At 34.3% G+C, this 16,693-nt stretch overlaps 1 protein-coding gene across 1 annotated transcript in view; it reads left to right on the top strand.

The window, feature by feature from the left end:
• Window positions 1-298: 298 nt before the first annotated feature.
• Window positions 299-16,693, top strand: part of GFRAL (GDNF family receptor alpha like) — a gene marked incomplete at both ends in the record, with an annotated part of 54,784 nt that continues 38,389 nt past the window's right edge. The window contains 4 exon segments of the mRNA XM_082848398.1: window positions 299-327; window positions 1,158-1,177; window positions 3,052-3,186; window positions 5,298-5,450. Of these exon segments, the coding sequence (XP_082704524.1) occupies window positions 299-327; window positions 1,158-1,177; window positions 3,052-3,186; window positions 5,298-5,450 (337 nt within the window).

Genomic DNA, 16,693 nt, shown 5'->3' with positions numbered 1-16,693 from the left:
CTATCATTTATAATAAGGAGAAATCTAGGAAACTTTAATTTTTGTAGATCAGGCAGCAATATAATGAAACACATAAAATAAATTACAAACTCATTATGGCCCCCATTGAAAAGGTAGTGATGGCCTCTTGTTTTCAACTTTCACTTCTAAATTAACCTAGACACTAGGTTGCATGAATAAGGGAAATCATACCTAACACTGTTAGGGTCAAAAGTGTGCTATCTGATAGGTTTAATCAATATTTCCCATAGTGTGTGCTTCAGAATATTTGTTCAACATCATTTAAATAGGCTTTGCGATGCGGGAAAGTTCTGCAGCCAAAGAAATGTGAGACATAGTGAATTTTTAAAACAAAGCATTTAATAGCCTAATGAGTCTTATACATCTTTAAAGGGTGATAAAATGTGCAATATTCTCCATCTTATTTATTTTAAAATAGAACCTGTTTCTCACTTAGCATTTCAGGATGCTCCTTGAAAACTCCTGGCTTAAATACATGGCCAGAAATCATAGTCAGGAATGGATAAGATTCTGGAAAGCTGAAGTTATTTTGATTTTTCTGGGCCAAACCATTGAAGTGGTTTTCCTACTTGATTCAGTATTTCTTCTGAGTGGAAGGTGTGGAAAATCACGTAAAACAATCAAGATGATTATTCAACCTAAAATTTTAAATATGAAAGAAAATAAAACACATTTGGGAAAGATAATATGTAGAATTCATTAATGATCATTGCACTGAGATACAAGTGAGGTTTGATGATATACCCAGGAGACCATCACCTATAAGTTTCCTGAGAGAAGTATTCACAAGATAATAGTGATCAATGAAAAATGAAACTCTAGTTGCTTATAAATTGACTTTCTGACATGAAATCTCTACTTCAGGATCTTTGGCAAGCTGGATTGAAGTAAGTAACCTTGGGCCAGAATGGAAGTGGCTCTTTCTCTTTCTCTAGGCTTGCTAACCTAGAACAGGAGCTTGGCTAGGTGAGGTTATCCATGAACACATGAGAACACGGAAAGCTGATATGTCAATTTCCACTCTAGCCCTCAACCAGAAAAATGTGACCAAGTCACACGCATGGGCTTAATCTCCAAATGCAGTGACTCAGCCAGTAATACATATGATCCGATCAGTTTTCATGGATTCTCCTTAGGAGAAGAGGTTTGGAAAGAGGTAAGTTTTTTTAAAAGAAGAGTTGTGGCTTTACTTGAAGCCTATAACTCTATGTTGTGACAAGTCATTCATAATAACATCATCTTTTTAAAAATTCAAATAATTTGGCTCTGATTAAGACATAGCTTGAGGTCTCTTGACTATAGTTAATACACTGTCTCTAGAACTCAATTGTAATTCCTATATTTTTCTATGGATTGATTAAACAAGTGTCAGTTTGTATGCTTGCAGAATTAGTTTGAGTAATTGGTACAATATACTAAATTAACATTGCTACTTTCTTGATATTTTGAAAAACTTGCTGGAATCTTTTCTCTTCTACCCAAAATAACTTGTAAATATCTGGAAGGTGTTATATTTATTGAATATTAAGAGTTATTTATATATAACTCATCCATAAAGAACGATTCAAGTTGGTTAAGTCAACATGCATTAACTGAATATGTATGATCCATCATTGTGTTGATGATAGGGATATGATCATGAATTAATGCTTGCTGAGTAAAACCCCAGAACCCAGTGGTAAAGATAAATATACACTTTCATTATGGAGCAATAAATGCTATAGTTGGGAAATTCCCAAGATTGTAGTGAAACAGATGAGGGGTGTTGAATTCAATTTGAATGTAGGAAAACAGGTATTGAATTCAGGGAAATTTTCCCTCAAAATAGGTAGTTATTGTGTTGAGTCTTAAATGACAAAAAAAGGGTTATTCCAGAGTAAAAAGAAAAGGAGTGACATACAGTAAATGCTCAGAGGTACAAGGCAGCATGAAGCATCTGAGAAACTATAAATGCTCGAGGACCTCCAGATTGCACATGTTGAAGAATAAGAGAGTCATGCTAAGAGGAACCATCCAAAGGATGAAGCAGAGAAACAGCAGGACCAGAATGATACATGAGGCAGATTAGGGGGTGTAAAGAACCTACCTGAATAAGATAGAACTGGAGGCAGACTGACTAACTGGTGAGTTGGTCAAATATTCAAAATGAGAATCAATGAACTATACAAGAGTGGATATGGGAGAGTAAAACTGAGGATAGAAAGGAGCCTATCATGAACCCAAGGTTCCCAGTGTGGGTGCCATGGTGAATGGTGAAATTGCTGATGAAGTAGGGTGGTCCAGCAGGGAGTGGTGATGAGCAGGACACTACTGATGTTAATATTGTCTGGAAGTGTGTCTGGAACATTTAGGTGGAGAGAACATCATCTGTAACTGGAATACTGGAAAATAACAGGATTGAATTAGATATTTGAGAATCATCAGTCTAGATATTTTAGTTAAAACCATAAATACATGGAATTGTCCACAGAAAGGGTGTAAAATGAGAATAAGAAAAGTCTGAGGATAGAACCTAAGCTTCAAATATACTTTAATAGAAAAGTAAGAGGATCCTGGGAAGAATTCTAACTGTGGTCAGAAAATATCAAACGAATAAATATCAAGAGAATTAGAAGAGGGGGTTGCCAAAAGAAAAGAGTTTCAAGAACAAAATGACAATGAAATGCCCAATGATAAAAGTAAGCAAGATGAAGTCTTAAAACTATTAAATTTGATGTTATGGAGATGATTGGAGCATTTTTTAAAGTAGTTTCAATGGAGCAATAGAAATAACAATAAATTATATGCTGAGAAATGAATAGGCAGTAAGAAAGAAAGAGGGCAAATACAGACTTTTTATTTAAGAATCTTATATAAGACAAACAGAGATCTGTAGCTAGAGGGGAGGTTAACATCCATTCCAGATTTGTAATAATTTTATCACATTTCAGTTTTCATAATTCTGGTCTTGATCGTTAATCACTTAGTTTTGAGGTAAATAACTGCCATATTGCTGTTGTTTTTGTTGTTCTGTTATTGTTGTTATTCAAGCTGTGGGGCTATGCTTGGACAATGAGTCCACTTCCCAAACCATTGATTGCACATATTTAAGAGAACTCTGCCTAAGTGATGCAGATGGATGTAAACATGCCTGGAGAATAATGGAAGATGCCTGCAATGTGTCAGGTAAAACACGCTCTATACTAACATAAAAAGTTTAAAACACACTCAAATAATTTCTTTTTACAGAGATAAAAATAGAATTTGTTCTTTTCTTTCACTATCCTAGGAACTAAGTTTTTTCTCTAAATACCTTACTTAAACTTGGTATTCAAGTGATTTGCCTATAATTACTTATTAGTGAATTTAGATACAAAAGACTGTTCTTAAATTACTCAAAGGCCCTAATGCATTGACACTGCAGGCAACTTTATGCAGGATTTCAGATTATTATTTTACTTATCTCACTAATGTTACAATTATACACATGCCTCTCAGAAGCATGGCAACAATTTTTCAAATAAAATGTCTTTTGCTTATATGTTACTATGTCAGGATAACATAGGAAGATAACATTTGTCATAATCAAACACATTATTTATTTGCATGTACATAATGTGAGTTTTATATTTTTGCAACCTATACACTATTTTCCATTCCAACTGTGTCAAGAACAAGTTAAAACATATTTTTGCTTTTAACTAGTCCTACATTCCAAACATTTGAGAGGAGGCCCAATGGGTAGAGAATATGAAGATTGGAAAGTCACTGTCATTTGTTTAACAGAAAAATGAAGTACTGAATATATCAAGTAACTGAATATATATTGAATGAGAGCATTATAGTAAGACTCCATTCACTTAAAATGATAAACGTATTATTTAAGGAGACATTGCCCAATACTATTATGACATAACTTTTCAAAACACCTTATACTAACATAAGTTTTATCAACTTGTATAATGAATATGATAAAACCATAAAAACCCAATAAACTTTCTGGCATATTCAGTAAGAGAACTCCAAAGTGAAAAAATAAAAATATATTCTTTCATGACTCACTTTGCTACTCCAACCATTTCATGAAGAATAAATTCTGTACTGCTCACAACCCTTTCCTATCTGCCTGAGCTTCCTCTACCTCCCAAAAATGTAAGGTGGAGTGTGTTGGGTTAAGAGGCAACCACCCATAGTTCTAACAATGTCAACATTCACAATCTCCAACATCAGAGCTCCTGTCCAGCCACAAGATTTCAAGGAATTACATAGGATGTAGACAAGGAGCAAGATTTCCTTTTCTTCCCTGCCCTTGAAAGGAGTACATGCAATGTTCGTACGCCAAAGAAAGTTATAGGTCTCTAATCCAACATTCTCATTACAGTTCAGGAAAAGAATTTCACTTGCAAGTTTTCTCAAATAACATAATAATATTAAGATGAGAATAAAGGACAATGACAAAAAAAGTCTGTTATTTGTTTTGATGATGAATCTCCTTGTTACATTTTATAAGGCAATTTAAAATATCACATTCAGCGTGTCATGAATTATAACATATTTATTGATTTCAGTATACAAATAGCAAGTCATTTGCAGTGAATGGTAAATTTGCATAATTATACCATGCATGAAGTTGAAATAGAAATATTCTCAAATACACAAATGAAATGTACTCAAGTAGTTTTATTCAGAAAACAGAATAAAAGAAAATTGTTGGGTAGATGAATATGGCCTTTTAAATTAAAGCAGAACATGAAATATTGGTAATTATGAAAGATGCACTATTCAATAATATTAAGTGCTTTCTAAGAGACAGGACCACATTTTTTTCCATGATAAATTTAGAGCCACTTGCTTGTCTCTTATTATTATCTTGGAATGACATGTAAATAAAATGAGGTTAAGACCAAACAGCTACTACAATTGCTAAACTGACAAAATTGCTAAGATTACAGAGCATTCTTGTCACCTCATGTAAGGGCAACTTTGATTATTATTAAAGAGAAAAAGTTGGCATTCTAAGTGGGGACAAATCTCCTTTAAAATACAGAAAGTTTTATTCTATTTTAGAAAGTAAATATTGGTGGAGAAAACAGTAGAAATAGTTTTTGCTTGAAAAGTCAATTATATGGACATGCTGTAGCAACCTCAAATCTAATAATGAATTACTAAAACTAATACGTTAAAAGCTTTGGGTAGGGGCAGGCTCTTTAAAGCTTTAATGTACCTTGGATAGGAGGCCTCAAAAATTATATTCAGATTAATATCTAGAGTGTTATATGTTTGACTGTGAAATCCAGGCAACCCCTGCCAGATGAACGATTCATCCACCCGTAATTTAAGTATCTGGTCTTTAGCAGAAAGCAATTTCCAATTTAAAAATTGTCTCTGCTCTGATGACCTCTACTGTACCATTAAGAAATTGCTTGGGAAAAAATGCATCAACAAATCAGGTAATACATTGTTATATGAAACATTTACTGTCATTGAAAAGTACAATGTCAAAATGAATCACATCTACGTAATTTGATGAACTCTTGTTTTTTCTGGTTACTTGATTAATTCTTCATGTAATTTAAGGTTCTGTGAGCTGTAGATCTCAGTAAGTGCATGACATATTTCTGTAATTGCTAACCACAATTTTCAAGTTTCATTCTATTATAATTCATTAGTATTATAGATTCACTCATTCAATACATATATTTGTGAGGCTCACTATGGCTTTGCACAAGACTTAAATGATAGAAGATAAATAAGGTACCATTTCTGTTGGTAAAGAATACAGGGTCTCCTGAGGAAGACCAAAGTATAACCACTTACCCAGAATTATGCTTGCCTTTGGATAGGAGAACTTGATTATTTAATATGCATTTATTTATTGTCTACTCAAAGTGCCAGCCTGATGGTGAAGTAGTGGTAATCAAGCTTGTTGGCATGTGTCCTGAGCTTACAGAAAGATTTTCCAACAGATACGTGGGATCCAATAGCCCTAACGTAATCAATTTCCATATCCTCAGTGTCCCTATGTACGTTCTCCGAAAAGTGGTCAGCTTGGGAATGCACCTGTTTTCACAGAGTTCTCACCTCTTCTTTCAGAATCCTCCTTCCCCCACTTTATAAGAGAAAGGTTTACCTCTCATCTATTTTGAATGGTTTCATTGTCCAACCCCTCCAATCATTACTGGACAGTTTTCTGTTCCATAATTTTGCCTTTACCAGAATTTTATATAAATGGAATTATATAACATGTAGCCTTTTGAGCCAGTGTTCTTTTCTTTAAAATAATATATTTGCAATTCATCAAAAAATTGTTCCCTTTTTTGATGAGTAGTATTCCATTGTATGGTTATTCCATAAATTGGTTATCCATTCACCACTGAAAGTCATTTACATTGTTTCCAGATTTTTAGAGATTATAAAGCTGCTATAAATAGTCACATATAAGATTTGTATGAATATAAGTTATTTCTCTTTGGTAAAAAAGTATTGGGTCATATAGTAAAGTGTATGTTTAACTTTATAAGGAGATTTAATACTGTATTTCAGATATGAAGTCACCATAAATGTATGAAAGTTTCAGTTGCTCCACATTCTCAGAAGCACTCACGTTTTTTTTTGCCATTCCAAAACATATTTAATGGTATCACACTATAGTTTTAATTTGCACTTAAATAATAATAATGTTGATCATATTTTCATGTGCTTATGTGTCACCTCTATATATTATTTGGTAAAGTCTGTCTCCAAAATTATGTAGTTTAGGTTCTATATTTAGGTCTATGATGCATTTTGAGTTAATTTTTTATATGGTGCAAGCTATGGGTCAGATATGTTATTTTGCCATATGAATATCTAATTGTCCCACCACATTTGCTGAAGATATTTTCAATTTCACTTTTCTCAAAAGATCGCTAGGCTGTATATTGCTGGCTCTACTTCCAATTACCTATATTTCTATACTTTTGCTAATATCCCACAGTCTTATTTATTGTAATTTCATGGGATATCTTGAAATAAAGTAGTGTAATTCCTTTAATTTTTTGCTTTTAAATAGTTGATTCAGCTTGTCTCCTTCTTTGTTATCCCATATAAATTTTACAGTCAGCTTGTCAATGTCTACAGAAAAATCCTGCTGGTATTTTGATTTGGCTTACCTCAAAACTATAGACCAATTTGGATAGCACTGACATATTTACTATGTGAGTTTTCAAATCCGTGAACGTGGTATATCTCTCCATGTATTTAGGACTTCTTTGATTTCTTTTATCAATATTTTGTACTTCTGAATATAACAGTTCTTACATTTTGTTAAGATTTACAGATATGCTTCACTTTTTTGATGCTGTTGTAAAGGGTACTTTATTTTACATTTTAATTTTCAACTGATCATAGCTAGTATACAGAAATACAATTGACATTTTATATGGACATTTTATAGTTCTAGGGGTTTTTGTTTGTTTTGTTTTTTGTAGAATCTATAGGATTTTCTATATAGATAGCCTTGTTATCTACGAATAGAGAATAAAGAGAGTTTTATTTTTCACTTTCCAATCTGTAAACCTTTATTTCTTATTCTTGCTCTATTGTTCTGAGTAGAACTTCCAGTATAATATTAAATAGGATTGTTTGGTGTGGCCATTTTTTGCCTTTTTACCTATCTTAGGAGGGATGTATTCGGCTTTGCACAATAAAGAATGGCTTTTGCAGTAGACTCTTTGCAGGTTTCCTTTATCAGGCTGAGGAAATTCCTTTCTATTTCTAGTTTGCTTAGATAATTTTTATCACGAATGGATAAGTAGATGTTAAATTTTGCAAATGCTTTTTCTGCCTCTATTGAAATGATCATATGTTTACTTCTTTAGTGGTACTTGGTAAATTTTATTGTTGATTTTTGAATGTTGGATACAGCCCTTCATTCTGAGGCTACATCCTGCTCAGTCATGATGTATTATTGTATTATTCTTTTTATATATTGTTGGATTAAATTTTCTAATATTTTGTTGAGGGTCTTAAATCTATGGTCACGATGCATATTGGCATGTTATTCTCTCAGAAAGTATTTGTCTGATTTTGTTGTCTGGGTAATACTGTCTTCAAAGTGAGTTAGGAAGTATTTTCTTCTCCTCTAAATTCTAGAATAATATAAAAAGAATTGGCGTTATTTTTTCCTTAAGTGTTTAATTCAATTTACCAATGAAGATATCGGTGCTGTTCTTCACTGGAAGGTTTTTAAATGTTCAGTGTGTTTGTTTCAAGACTGTTCTATTTCTTCTTTTGTAGTTTGTCTTTCAATGAATTTGAAAGACATTTGTTGGATTTATGTTGAATTTTTACTTTTAGAGTTTCCATTTTACCCTTTCTTTTAGTTTCTATCACTCTGCTAAGTTGTTCCTAATATTCCCAAGTTGTCCTTTAAAAGTCTGACGAAGTTCAGGTGATGTCCTCAGTTTTGTTCAAGTACTGGATATTTGTGCCCTTCTTTCTCTCTCTTTCTGTGTCTGTTTCTCTGTATTTATCTCTCTGTCTCTGTCTTTTTTCTTTCAGTCTTTCTCTCTCAATTTTGCTCGACATTATTTCTTTTGCATTTGATTTGACTTGAAATTGATCCTCACTTTTTAGTTTCTTAAGATGAAATCTTATCAGCGATGTAAGCATCTCATTACATGAATTTCCTTCCAAGTGCTATTTTAGTCACATCTACTAATTTTAATCTCTTGTGTTTTCATTTTTATTTATTTCAAAATATTTTCTTATTTCCCTTCTGACTTTTTTTTTTTTTTTTTTGCTGTACGCGGGTCTCTCACTGTTGTGGCCTCTCCCGTTGCGGAACACAGGCTCTGGATGCACAGGCTCAGTGGCCATGGCTCACAGGCCTAGGCGCTCCGTGGCATGTGGGATCTTCCCAGACCGGGGCACGAACCCGTGTCCCCTGCATCGGCAGGCAGACTCTCAACCACAGTGCCACCAGGGAAGCCCCTGACTTTCTTTCTGATTCAAGGTTTATTCATAATATTATTGTTTAATTTCCAAATATTTGAGGATTTCTTAGATATCTTTGTTAATCATCTAATTCCAATAACATTAGAGAACATATTTTGTATCGTCTCAATTCTTAATGAAAATGATAACTGCTAAATATCACCTATACAATGTGATACACGTGAGGTGATACACGTGAGATTATACACACAAAATTACACACTTAAAGTTATACAAGAAGAAATAATGGAGACTTAGAAGGCTTCATAGAAGAAATAACAGACTTGGGCTTTTTAGGGTGAACTGGGCTCAATAGGGAGATGAAATAAAATGGATGTTCTAGACAGAGGAAGTAGAATGGAGCAGAAGACATTGGAGAGCAACACGTTCTTGGTAAAGCTGGATTATAGAACAGAGGAGTCTTAGGAGATACTGGAAAGAAACCAGATGTTAATAAGAAGGAGGAACTTATTAAACTTACATATCTTTCTAAGGAGATTAGACTTCAAACTGTTGTTTTGAGGAACTACTAATGCATTTTAAACAGAAGACTACAGAATCAGTATTTTGAAGGATATCATTTGTTGGCAGTGGTGTAAAGGATGGAATGGAGGCAGGGAAGGATGCAGGCCAGGGATATCAGTTAAAAAGCCATCAAAAGAGTTTGGGAGAGAGATGACTCATGCCTAAACTACCACACTGGTGCTGAGGACTGTAAGGATAAGAGATATTTAAGAAATATTTATAAATTACAATCAATAGTAATTGGTTTCCGTTGGATATGAGGAGTATGGAATGTTGTTAAATGTGTGGTAGAAGCTGCTGGCTTGGGACAAGGGTATTGCTGTACACGGAGACAGGACTGGGGACAGAAGTGGTGAGTTATATTTGGAGAGTTTGCATTGGGAGGGCACACTATGGCACATTCATGTTAGAAATGTTAATATTTTGTTTTACATTTCACATGATGAGTATATAGTTTTAAAAAAGCAATGATGGAGTGGACCTCATCTGGCTAGCATTTGGAAACATGGGTCTCACACTGAGGAGAGTATCCTAAAATGGACATACAGATTTGGGAGTCAATGGTTTGTAAGAAACAGGTACAAGAATGCAGGAGGATAAGACTGGCCAGGAAAAGATATGACGTGAGAATATAAGTATTTTGATAACAACGTTTTCAATCTAGTTGATGAAACCACAAGGAAGTTTTTAAAGACAGGAAAAACAAAAACTACAGGAAGAATTTTGAAGCCAGTGAAAGAGAGAAAGACACAGAGGAAATAATCGACAATTATAAATGCAGAGAAGTCAAATAGGATAGAGACTAAAATGACATTAATTAGCTAATGAGTAGGTCTTTACTAGTTTTAGGTTGAAGTAGGCTGAAACGAAAGTGTATAGAAATACTAAAAATATTTATTGACTTTTGTTTCAAGATAGTAGAACTAGTTCATTTATATCTCAATGGCCATTTCTATCAGACCAAGATGCTGGCAAAATATAGTTACCAGCCACAGGTACATACAAATTTAGAGCAGTTAAACTGAAATCAGTTCACATTTAAACCATTTTTTTCCATAATAAATACTTGTTAAATGCTATTCTGTTGTAATGTTGATAAGCCAGGAATATAGAAACCCTGTACAGAGGACCTGAATGATCTCACAAATGCACTTCATGATGGACCTGGCCTGATCATGGTGTTTACCCAGAGCATCAGCTTCTTGCTTATAATTTAGCTCAGAGTGGAAAAGGTAATGATAATTGAAATCTTGTTATTTCATCCTATTTCAACTGTAGCATCCTCCACCAGCTCTTTGGTCATCACTCCAACAAGATACAATGCCCCTCTCTCTCTCTCTCTCTCTCTCTCTCTCTCTCTCTCTCTCCCTTGCATTCCCAAAACATTTCTCAACATATAACAGATGTGTACTTTTCTATTCTTTATTATAGATTGTAAACTTCTTGAGCAAGTCAGCTTTGACATTTCTTCCTTTTTTTTTGCTTAATATGATAAATTTTCAACATACTGCCTGACACCTAGTAACTGATCAATAAATATATCATTTATTTTTAATTTTAAACACATTTTGAGCATCTAAATTATATATTCATTCATAAGATATTTATTATTCAGTTAATATGTGTAGATATCATATAAATGCTGGAGGATGGAAATAAAGATAGGTTAAGACAGTCCCTGCTCTTGGTTAGCTAAAAACATAGCAGAGTAAAATTGGCATTTAGCCAGATTATTTCATTTAGCCTTGATTATTAAATATAAATATACATACTCATACATATATATGTACTGTAAAAGAGATTGACATTTAGACAGATTTACAGATTATTTCAAAATATATAATTACCAATATAATAGAATTAATTATATGAGGATGGCATTAATTCACATACATCCCATCCACACAAGTCTTGCATAGGCTGGCCAAAAGGGGTAGGAGAGATGTTCTCTGTTCCAGTAGAGAAGCCTGATTTAAATAATTATAGCAATCCATGTGAGCTGTTGTTTGATAAATGTGCAAAACTTTATCACAGTGTGTGTCTCCAAACCCATGCAGTACAGAGGCTATACTCTGAACAGTGCTTCTAAGAATGCCCTGGCAGTTTTTAAGTAAACATTTTCATATCATGAAATAGATTATACTATCTTTATCTTGCATGACGCATTTGTAAAAACTAAGGTATAAGAAAGTTCATTTAATAAACAAAAGAGAACAACCCTTTTTTTTTTTAAAGAGAAGAATACCCCAGGGGAAAAAGTTACTTTGGGAAGAATGGTAGGGTCAAGGAAGTTTTCATTGTGGAGATCCACATGAAGGACCTCAGAGGAAGATGAGACATTTTAGAATTAGACAGTATACTTCTGAAAGCTTAAGTTAAGCAAGTAAGGATTCTTATATTGAGGTTGTTTTCCTTATCCTTTTTCTATAAAGTTTATATAATTATGTGCTTATTGGAACTCTCTAGTAGAACATGCATTCTCTATGAGGATATAACCCCCAAGGGGTGAAAATTGGTTTTTAGGGATGAGCAAAAAACCTCTCACTTATATATAAAGCATAGATATACATACAGTCCCTAAACAGATGCATACAAGATGCAAAGATGCAACAGATGCAAACAGATGCAAACAGATATATATCTGTGGAATTAAAATTTCACGAGGGGTAAGGGAATTAGGAAAAAACTGTCTAAAAATGCTTCTTAAAGGGGAAATAATGAAAAACTGTGGAGAAACACTTTAGTATAGGTAAATTTCTAGGATAAAATGGAAATTCACAAAATTTTATAGAAGAGAAATAATGGATTATAAGTATTTTAAGTTACACATGATTTCTACCAATCATCATCAAAATGTAATGAAAAGATGAAATAAATGAGGATAAAATATTAAATGAAATTGAGCATTACCATTATGTTTAGTTACATAACCTATAAATAATCAATATTTTTCTTTCAATTTTTTAAGAAAATCAAGATCATTTGTAATAGCTCTCTTGCAATATATTTTTTCAATGGTTTTTGAAAGACAATAGATATTGGTATATTTATAAAACGTATGTCTATACACTTTTTAGAAAACATTAAAAGGTCATAATATTTAATATTTAGTCATTTTTTATTTATAGAAGAATCAGCACTGTCCTCATATTTGGCTGCACAATCCAACATCACACAATGGCTCCATCAGAAAGATACGTCATTAACGATTGACAAAAAGAGCTACTGCGTCGTGGCAGCACGTATCTGCCAGGAATCTGAACATTGTGCTCTTTTGTATGAAAATTTTAAGAAAGCCTGTGGGAGGGAATCAGAGCAATGCAAAACCCTTGATGGAAGCTACCTGTGTGCAGTGTTAAGAGAAAGTCTGAAAGAAACAATCTTGTGGAATTGTCAATGCAATGACCCTTCAGAAGTAAAATGCATTGAAATTTGGAAAAGCTTGTTTGAGGACATTTGTATACAGGATGCTCAGATGAATCCAGTTCCAGCCTTCAGTGAAGACAATGAAGATGAATTCAACTTAGACATTGTTTCAGGTCAGTATTCAAGGGAGGAATTTGGGAACCTTAAGTATAATCACAAATAAGAGTTGACTAAAGACTTTGCTCTGCCATTTCTGCCTGTGTTTCTCTTAGACAATGAAAATTAAAAAACGTAATACTATGACTATGTCTAAAAGGGGTTATGAAGAAAGACATAAATGCTAAAAGGTTTTAGAATAATGTGAATTTTATTCATTCATTTAGTCATTCATTGAACAAATACTTATGAGACATGGACAATGTGCTAAGTCTTAAGTCTGGTGCAGCAGGATCAAAACAACAACAACAAAACTGTCCTTCATTTAAGAAGCTTCCTATTTTTTAGGGGATTTAAAAAATTAAATAAATAGATAATGTAGTAAGGGATGATGATTTATTTACTTAATAGATATTTCTTTGAGTGCCTACCATGTCCTAGGCTATGTTCTAAGACCTGGGGAAAAAGCAGTAAAAAAAAAAGTGAACAAAAATCACAAAAACCATTGCTCTCTAGGGCTTTACATTCTCAGTTGAGGAGTGTCTTGGTGAGTTTCCCTGGAAACAGACTCTGAGACAGAGGTTTGCATACAGAGTAGTACTGGGCTGAGGGCTCAGGAACAAAATCTAGAAGTGAGAAAAACAGGATTAGGTGGAGGGAGAAATTGAAAGGCAAGACAATGACCACAACAAACAGTTGATTCCACAAGATGTTTGGCTCTCAATGGTCATCCATTGAGACATGGGAGCTGCTCCTTTGAGCCCTTCTCATGGACTAGCCCTTAGATAGGAGCTGTCCCGTAGAAAAGTCTGCACCCTTGGATGTGGAAACTTCCTTTGGATGAGGCAATGCTGGAAAAGGACCAGCAGATGGGGAAATGAATACTGGGATCACCAAAAGGGGGGTCTTAGTAGTAGGCTGTAACATCCATTAAGAAGAAATTAATAGGATGAAAGATTTGAAGATGTATATTTTAAACAGTATGAGTGCTACCAAAGGGGAAACATGGGGGGTGGGGAGCAATTAATTAGGATCTTGGGATTAACATACACACAGTACTATATATAAAATAGATAACCAACAAGGACCTATTGTATAGCACCTGGAATTCTACTCAATATTCTGTAATGGCCTATATGGGAAAAGAACCTGGAAAAGAATGAGTATATGTATAACTGAATCACTTTGCTGTGCAGCAGAAACTAACACACATTTTAAATCAACTATACTACAATAAAATTTAAAAAAATAAAATAAAGAAAATAAACAGTATGAGTGCTAAGGAGAAAAATAATACAGGTAGGGGAAAAAAGAAGTCTGAGTTGTTGGTTTGTAATTTTAATAGGATGGCCAGAAAGTTGATCTGAAGAAATTAATGTTTGAGTAAAGATGGAAAGAGGCAAGGGAATGAGTCATGTGGGTATTTAGGGAAAGAACACTTCAGGCAGCAGAAACACAAGCTCAAGGTGAGCTAGGGATAGTCTGGAAGGTTGAGGAAGAGCAAAGAAGACACTAGAGGTAGAGTCAAGAGAGCAGGGGGAGAGATGCAGGAGATGAGGTCAGAAATAAAACAGGGGCAGGATCATGAAAGGCTTTGTAGGTCATTTCAAAACTTTTGGCTCATATTCTGAGTGTTACAGGAAACCACTGAAGGATTTGAGCCAAGGAAGTGTCATGGTCTGATCTACATCTTTAACAGGATAATTCTGTTTTTTGTGTTGACAACTAACTGAAGAGAAATAAGGCCCAAGTAGGAAGACCAGTTAGGAAGCTTTTGTAATTATGGGTGATGGACCAGTGTGGACAGCTGTCAGATTCTCGATATGTTTTGGTGTGAATGGATCATATGGGGATGCAAGGGGGAAAAAGGAATCAACATTGACTCCAAGGTTTTTGTCCTGAGTAATTAGAAGGATGTGGTTGCCATTATTTTCATTGACTAACATGGGAACAATTACAAAAGATGAGGCTTTGGTGTGGACAGAGGAGAGGTCAGGAGTCAGTTCGGGACATGGTACGTGAGAAATATTTGTTGGATATCCAAGTGAAGAGATCAAGTAGACAGTTCTAGGTATGGAATTGATATCTAAATTCATTGCATGACACATAGAAGTGAGATCTGTACTGTAGGTATAAAGTGGGGGTCATTCACTGATGGATCGCAAATGAGACCATGTCACTAAATGAGGTCAACAGAGAAATGCATGGTGTCTTGGACGAGAGTGGTAGCAGGGTGAAAAGATATCAGAGTCTGCATATATTTTGATATTAATGGATCAAGAAGCAGGAACAGTGTACATTTTGTAATGTGTATGATCTTATAATGCAGATGGAGATCTGGTGGATACATGTTTCTCTGTGTTCCCATGACATACTGCCCTTTAGCTCCTTTTCAGCAATTAAGCTACTGTTTAAAATATTCTCCGGAAAATGTGTATATACCTATGTATGCACCATATATTAGGATTTAATGTGGATTAGGATTAGGATTTAATGTGAATTAGGATTTAATGTGCAGAGAATTTATTATAATGCATTACTCATATTATATAAAATAGCATGGGTCCATAATAGAATTTGTTTCACCATGGTAAAAGAATTGTTTTTTTGTTTTTGTAATAATTACTCATATTGTGAGTGTATTAGTCTGCTTAGGCTGCCCTAGTTAAATACCAGAGGTTGGGTGACTTGAATAATAAAAATTAATTTTCTCATCATTCTGGAGGATGGAAGCTCCAGACCAAAGTCCAGCAGTGTGATTTTCTGGTGAGAGCTGTCTTCCTGGTTTCTAGATTTCCTGGCTCCTTGCCATGTACTCACAGGACATTTCCATGGGGTGTGTGTATGTGAAGAGGAAAGAGTGAAGAAACACACTAAGGTCTCTTCTTAAGAGGACACAAATCCTACCAGATCAGGGCCCCACTCTTAGGACCTCATTTAATCTTAATTACTTCCCTAGAGACACCATCTCCCAATACAGCCACACCAGGAGTTAGGGCTTCAACATATAAATTTTTGAAGGAGACAAAATTTAGTTCATAACAGTAAGTGAACTCAGTTTCTTGAATATGTTTTAGTCAGTGGCACAGCCATACCCAACAGTTCCAAAGCAGAGCTATTAACCTATCATAGAAGATCTAGCCTAGACTTTTGTATGTTACAAAAGCTGTAGAACTCTCTGAAATTTGCTTATTGGTATTTCATTCAATACGGAATAGTAGCACAGAAGAAGGAACATCCCAGAAACATAGGAGAGTGTGTTTCAGAAGAGACAGTGATTCTTGAGCTGAGAATTAACCAATAGAAAAATGAAAAAACATGTATAATGAGAACAAGGAGTTCTGGAAAGGCTGTGACACACCGGGAGGTAAAAAGAATTTCCTTATGATTGTACCATCATATATGTGCAGTAGATGGGCAGGCAGGGAGTTTGGACAGACAGCTCAAGTCAGGACAAATTGAAACATGAAGAGACACTTATGCCATAACAGAAGTCAGTATCTTAATAGCAAATGCAAAAATTGAATTTTTATTTTAAAATGTGATAATTCTATTGTATCTCTTTATGCATATGTCTATTATTGCTCCATCTATTTTATTTTGATTTTGTTTGTGTCTCTCTATTTCCTAATAGGTTTGACAATAGGGACTGCCGATTTGTCTTCAATAT

The sequence above is a fragment of the Leucopleurus acutus genome (genome assembly GCF_964270905.1).
Source record: "Leucopleurus acutus genome assembly, chromosome: 10".
Classification (NCBI taxonomy): Eukaryota; Metazoa; Chordata; class Mammalia; order Artiodactyla; family Delphinidae; genus Leucopleurus; species Leucopleurus acutus.
This window is presented reverse-complemented; position numbering and strand designations above follow the sequence as displayed.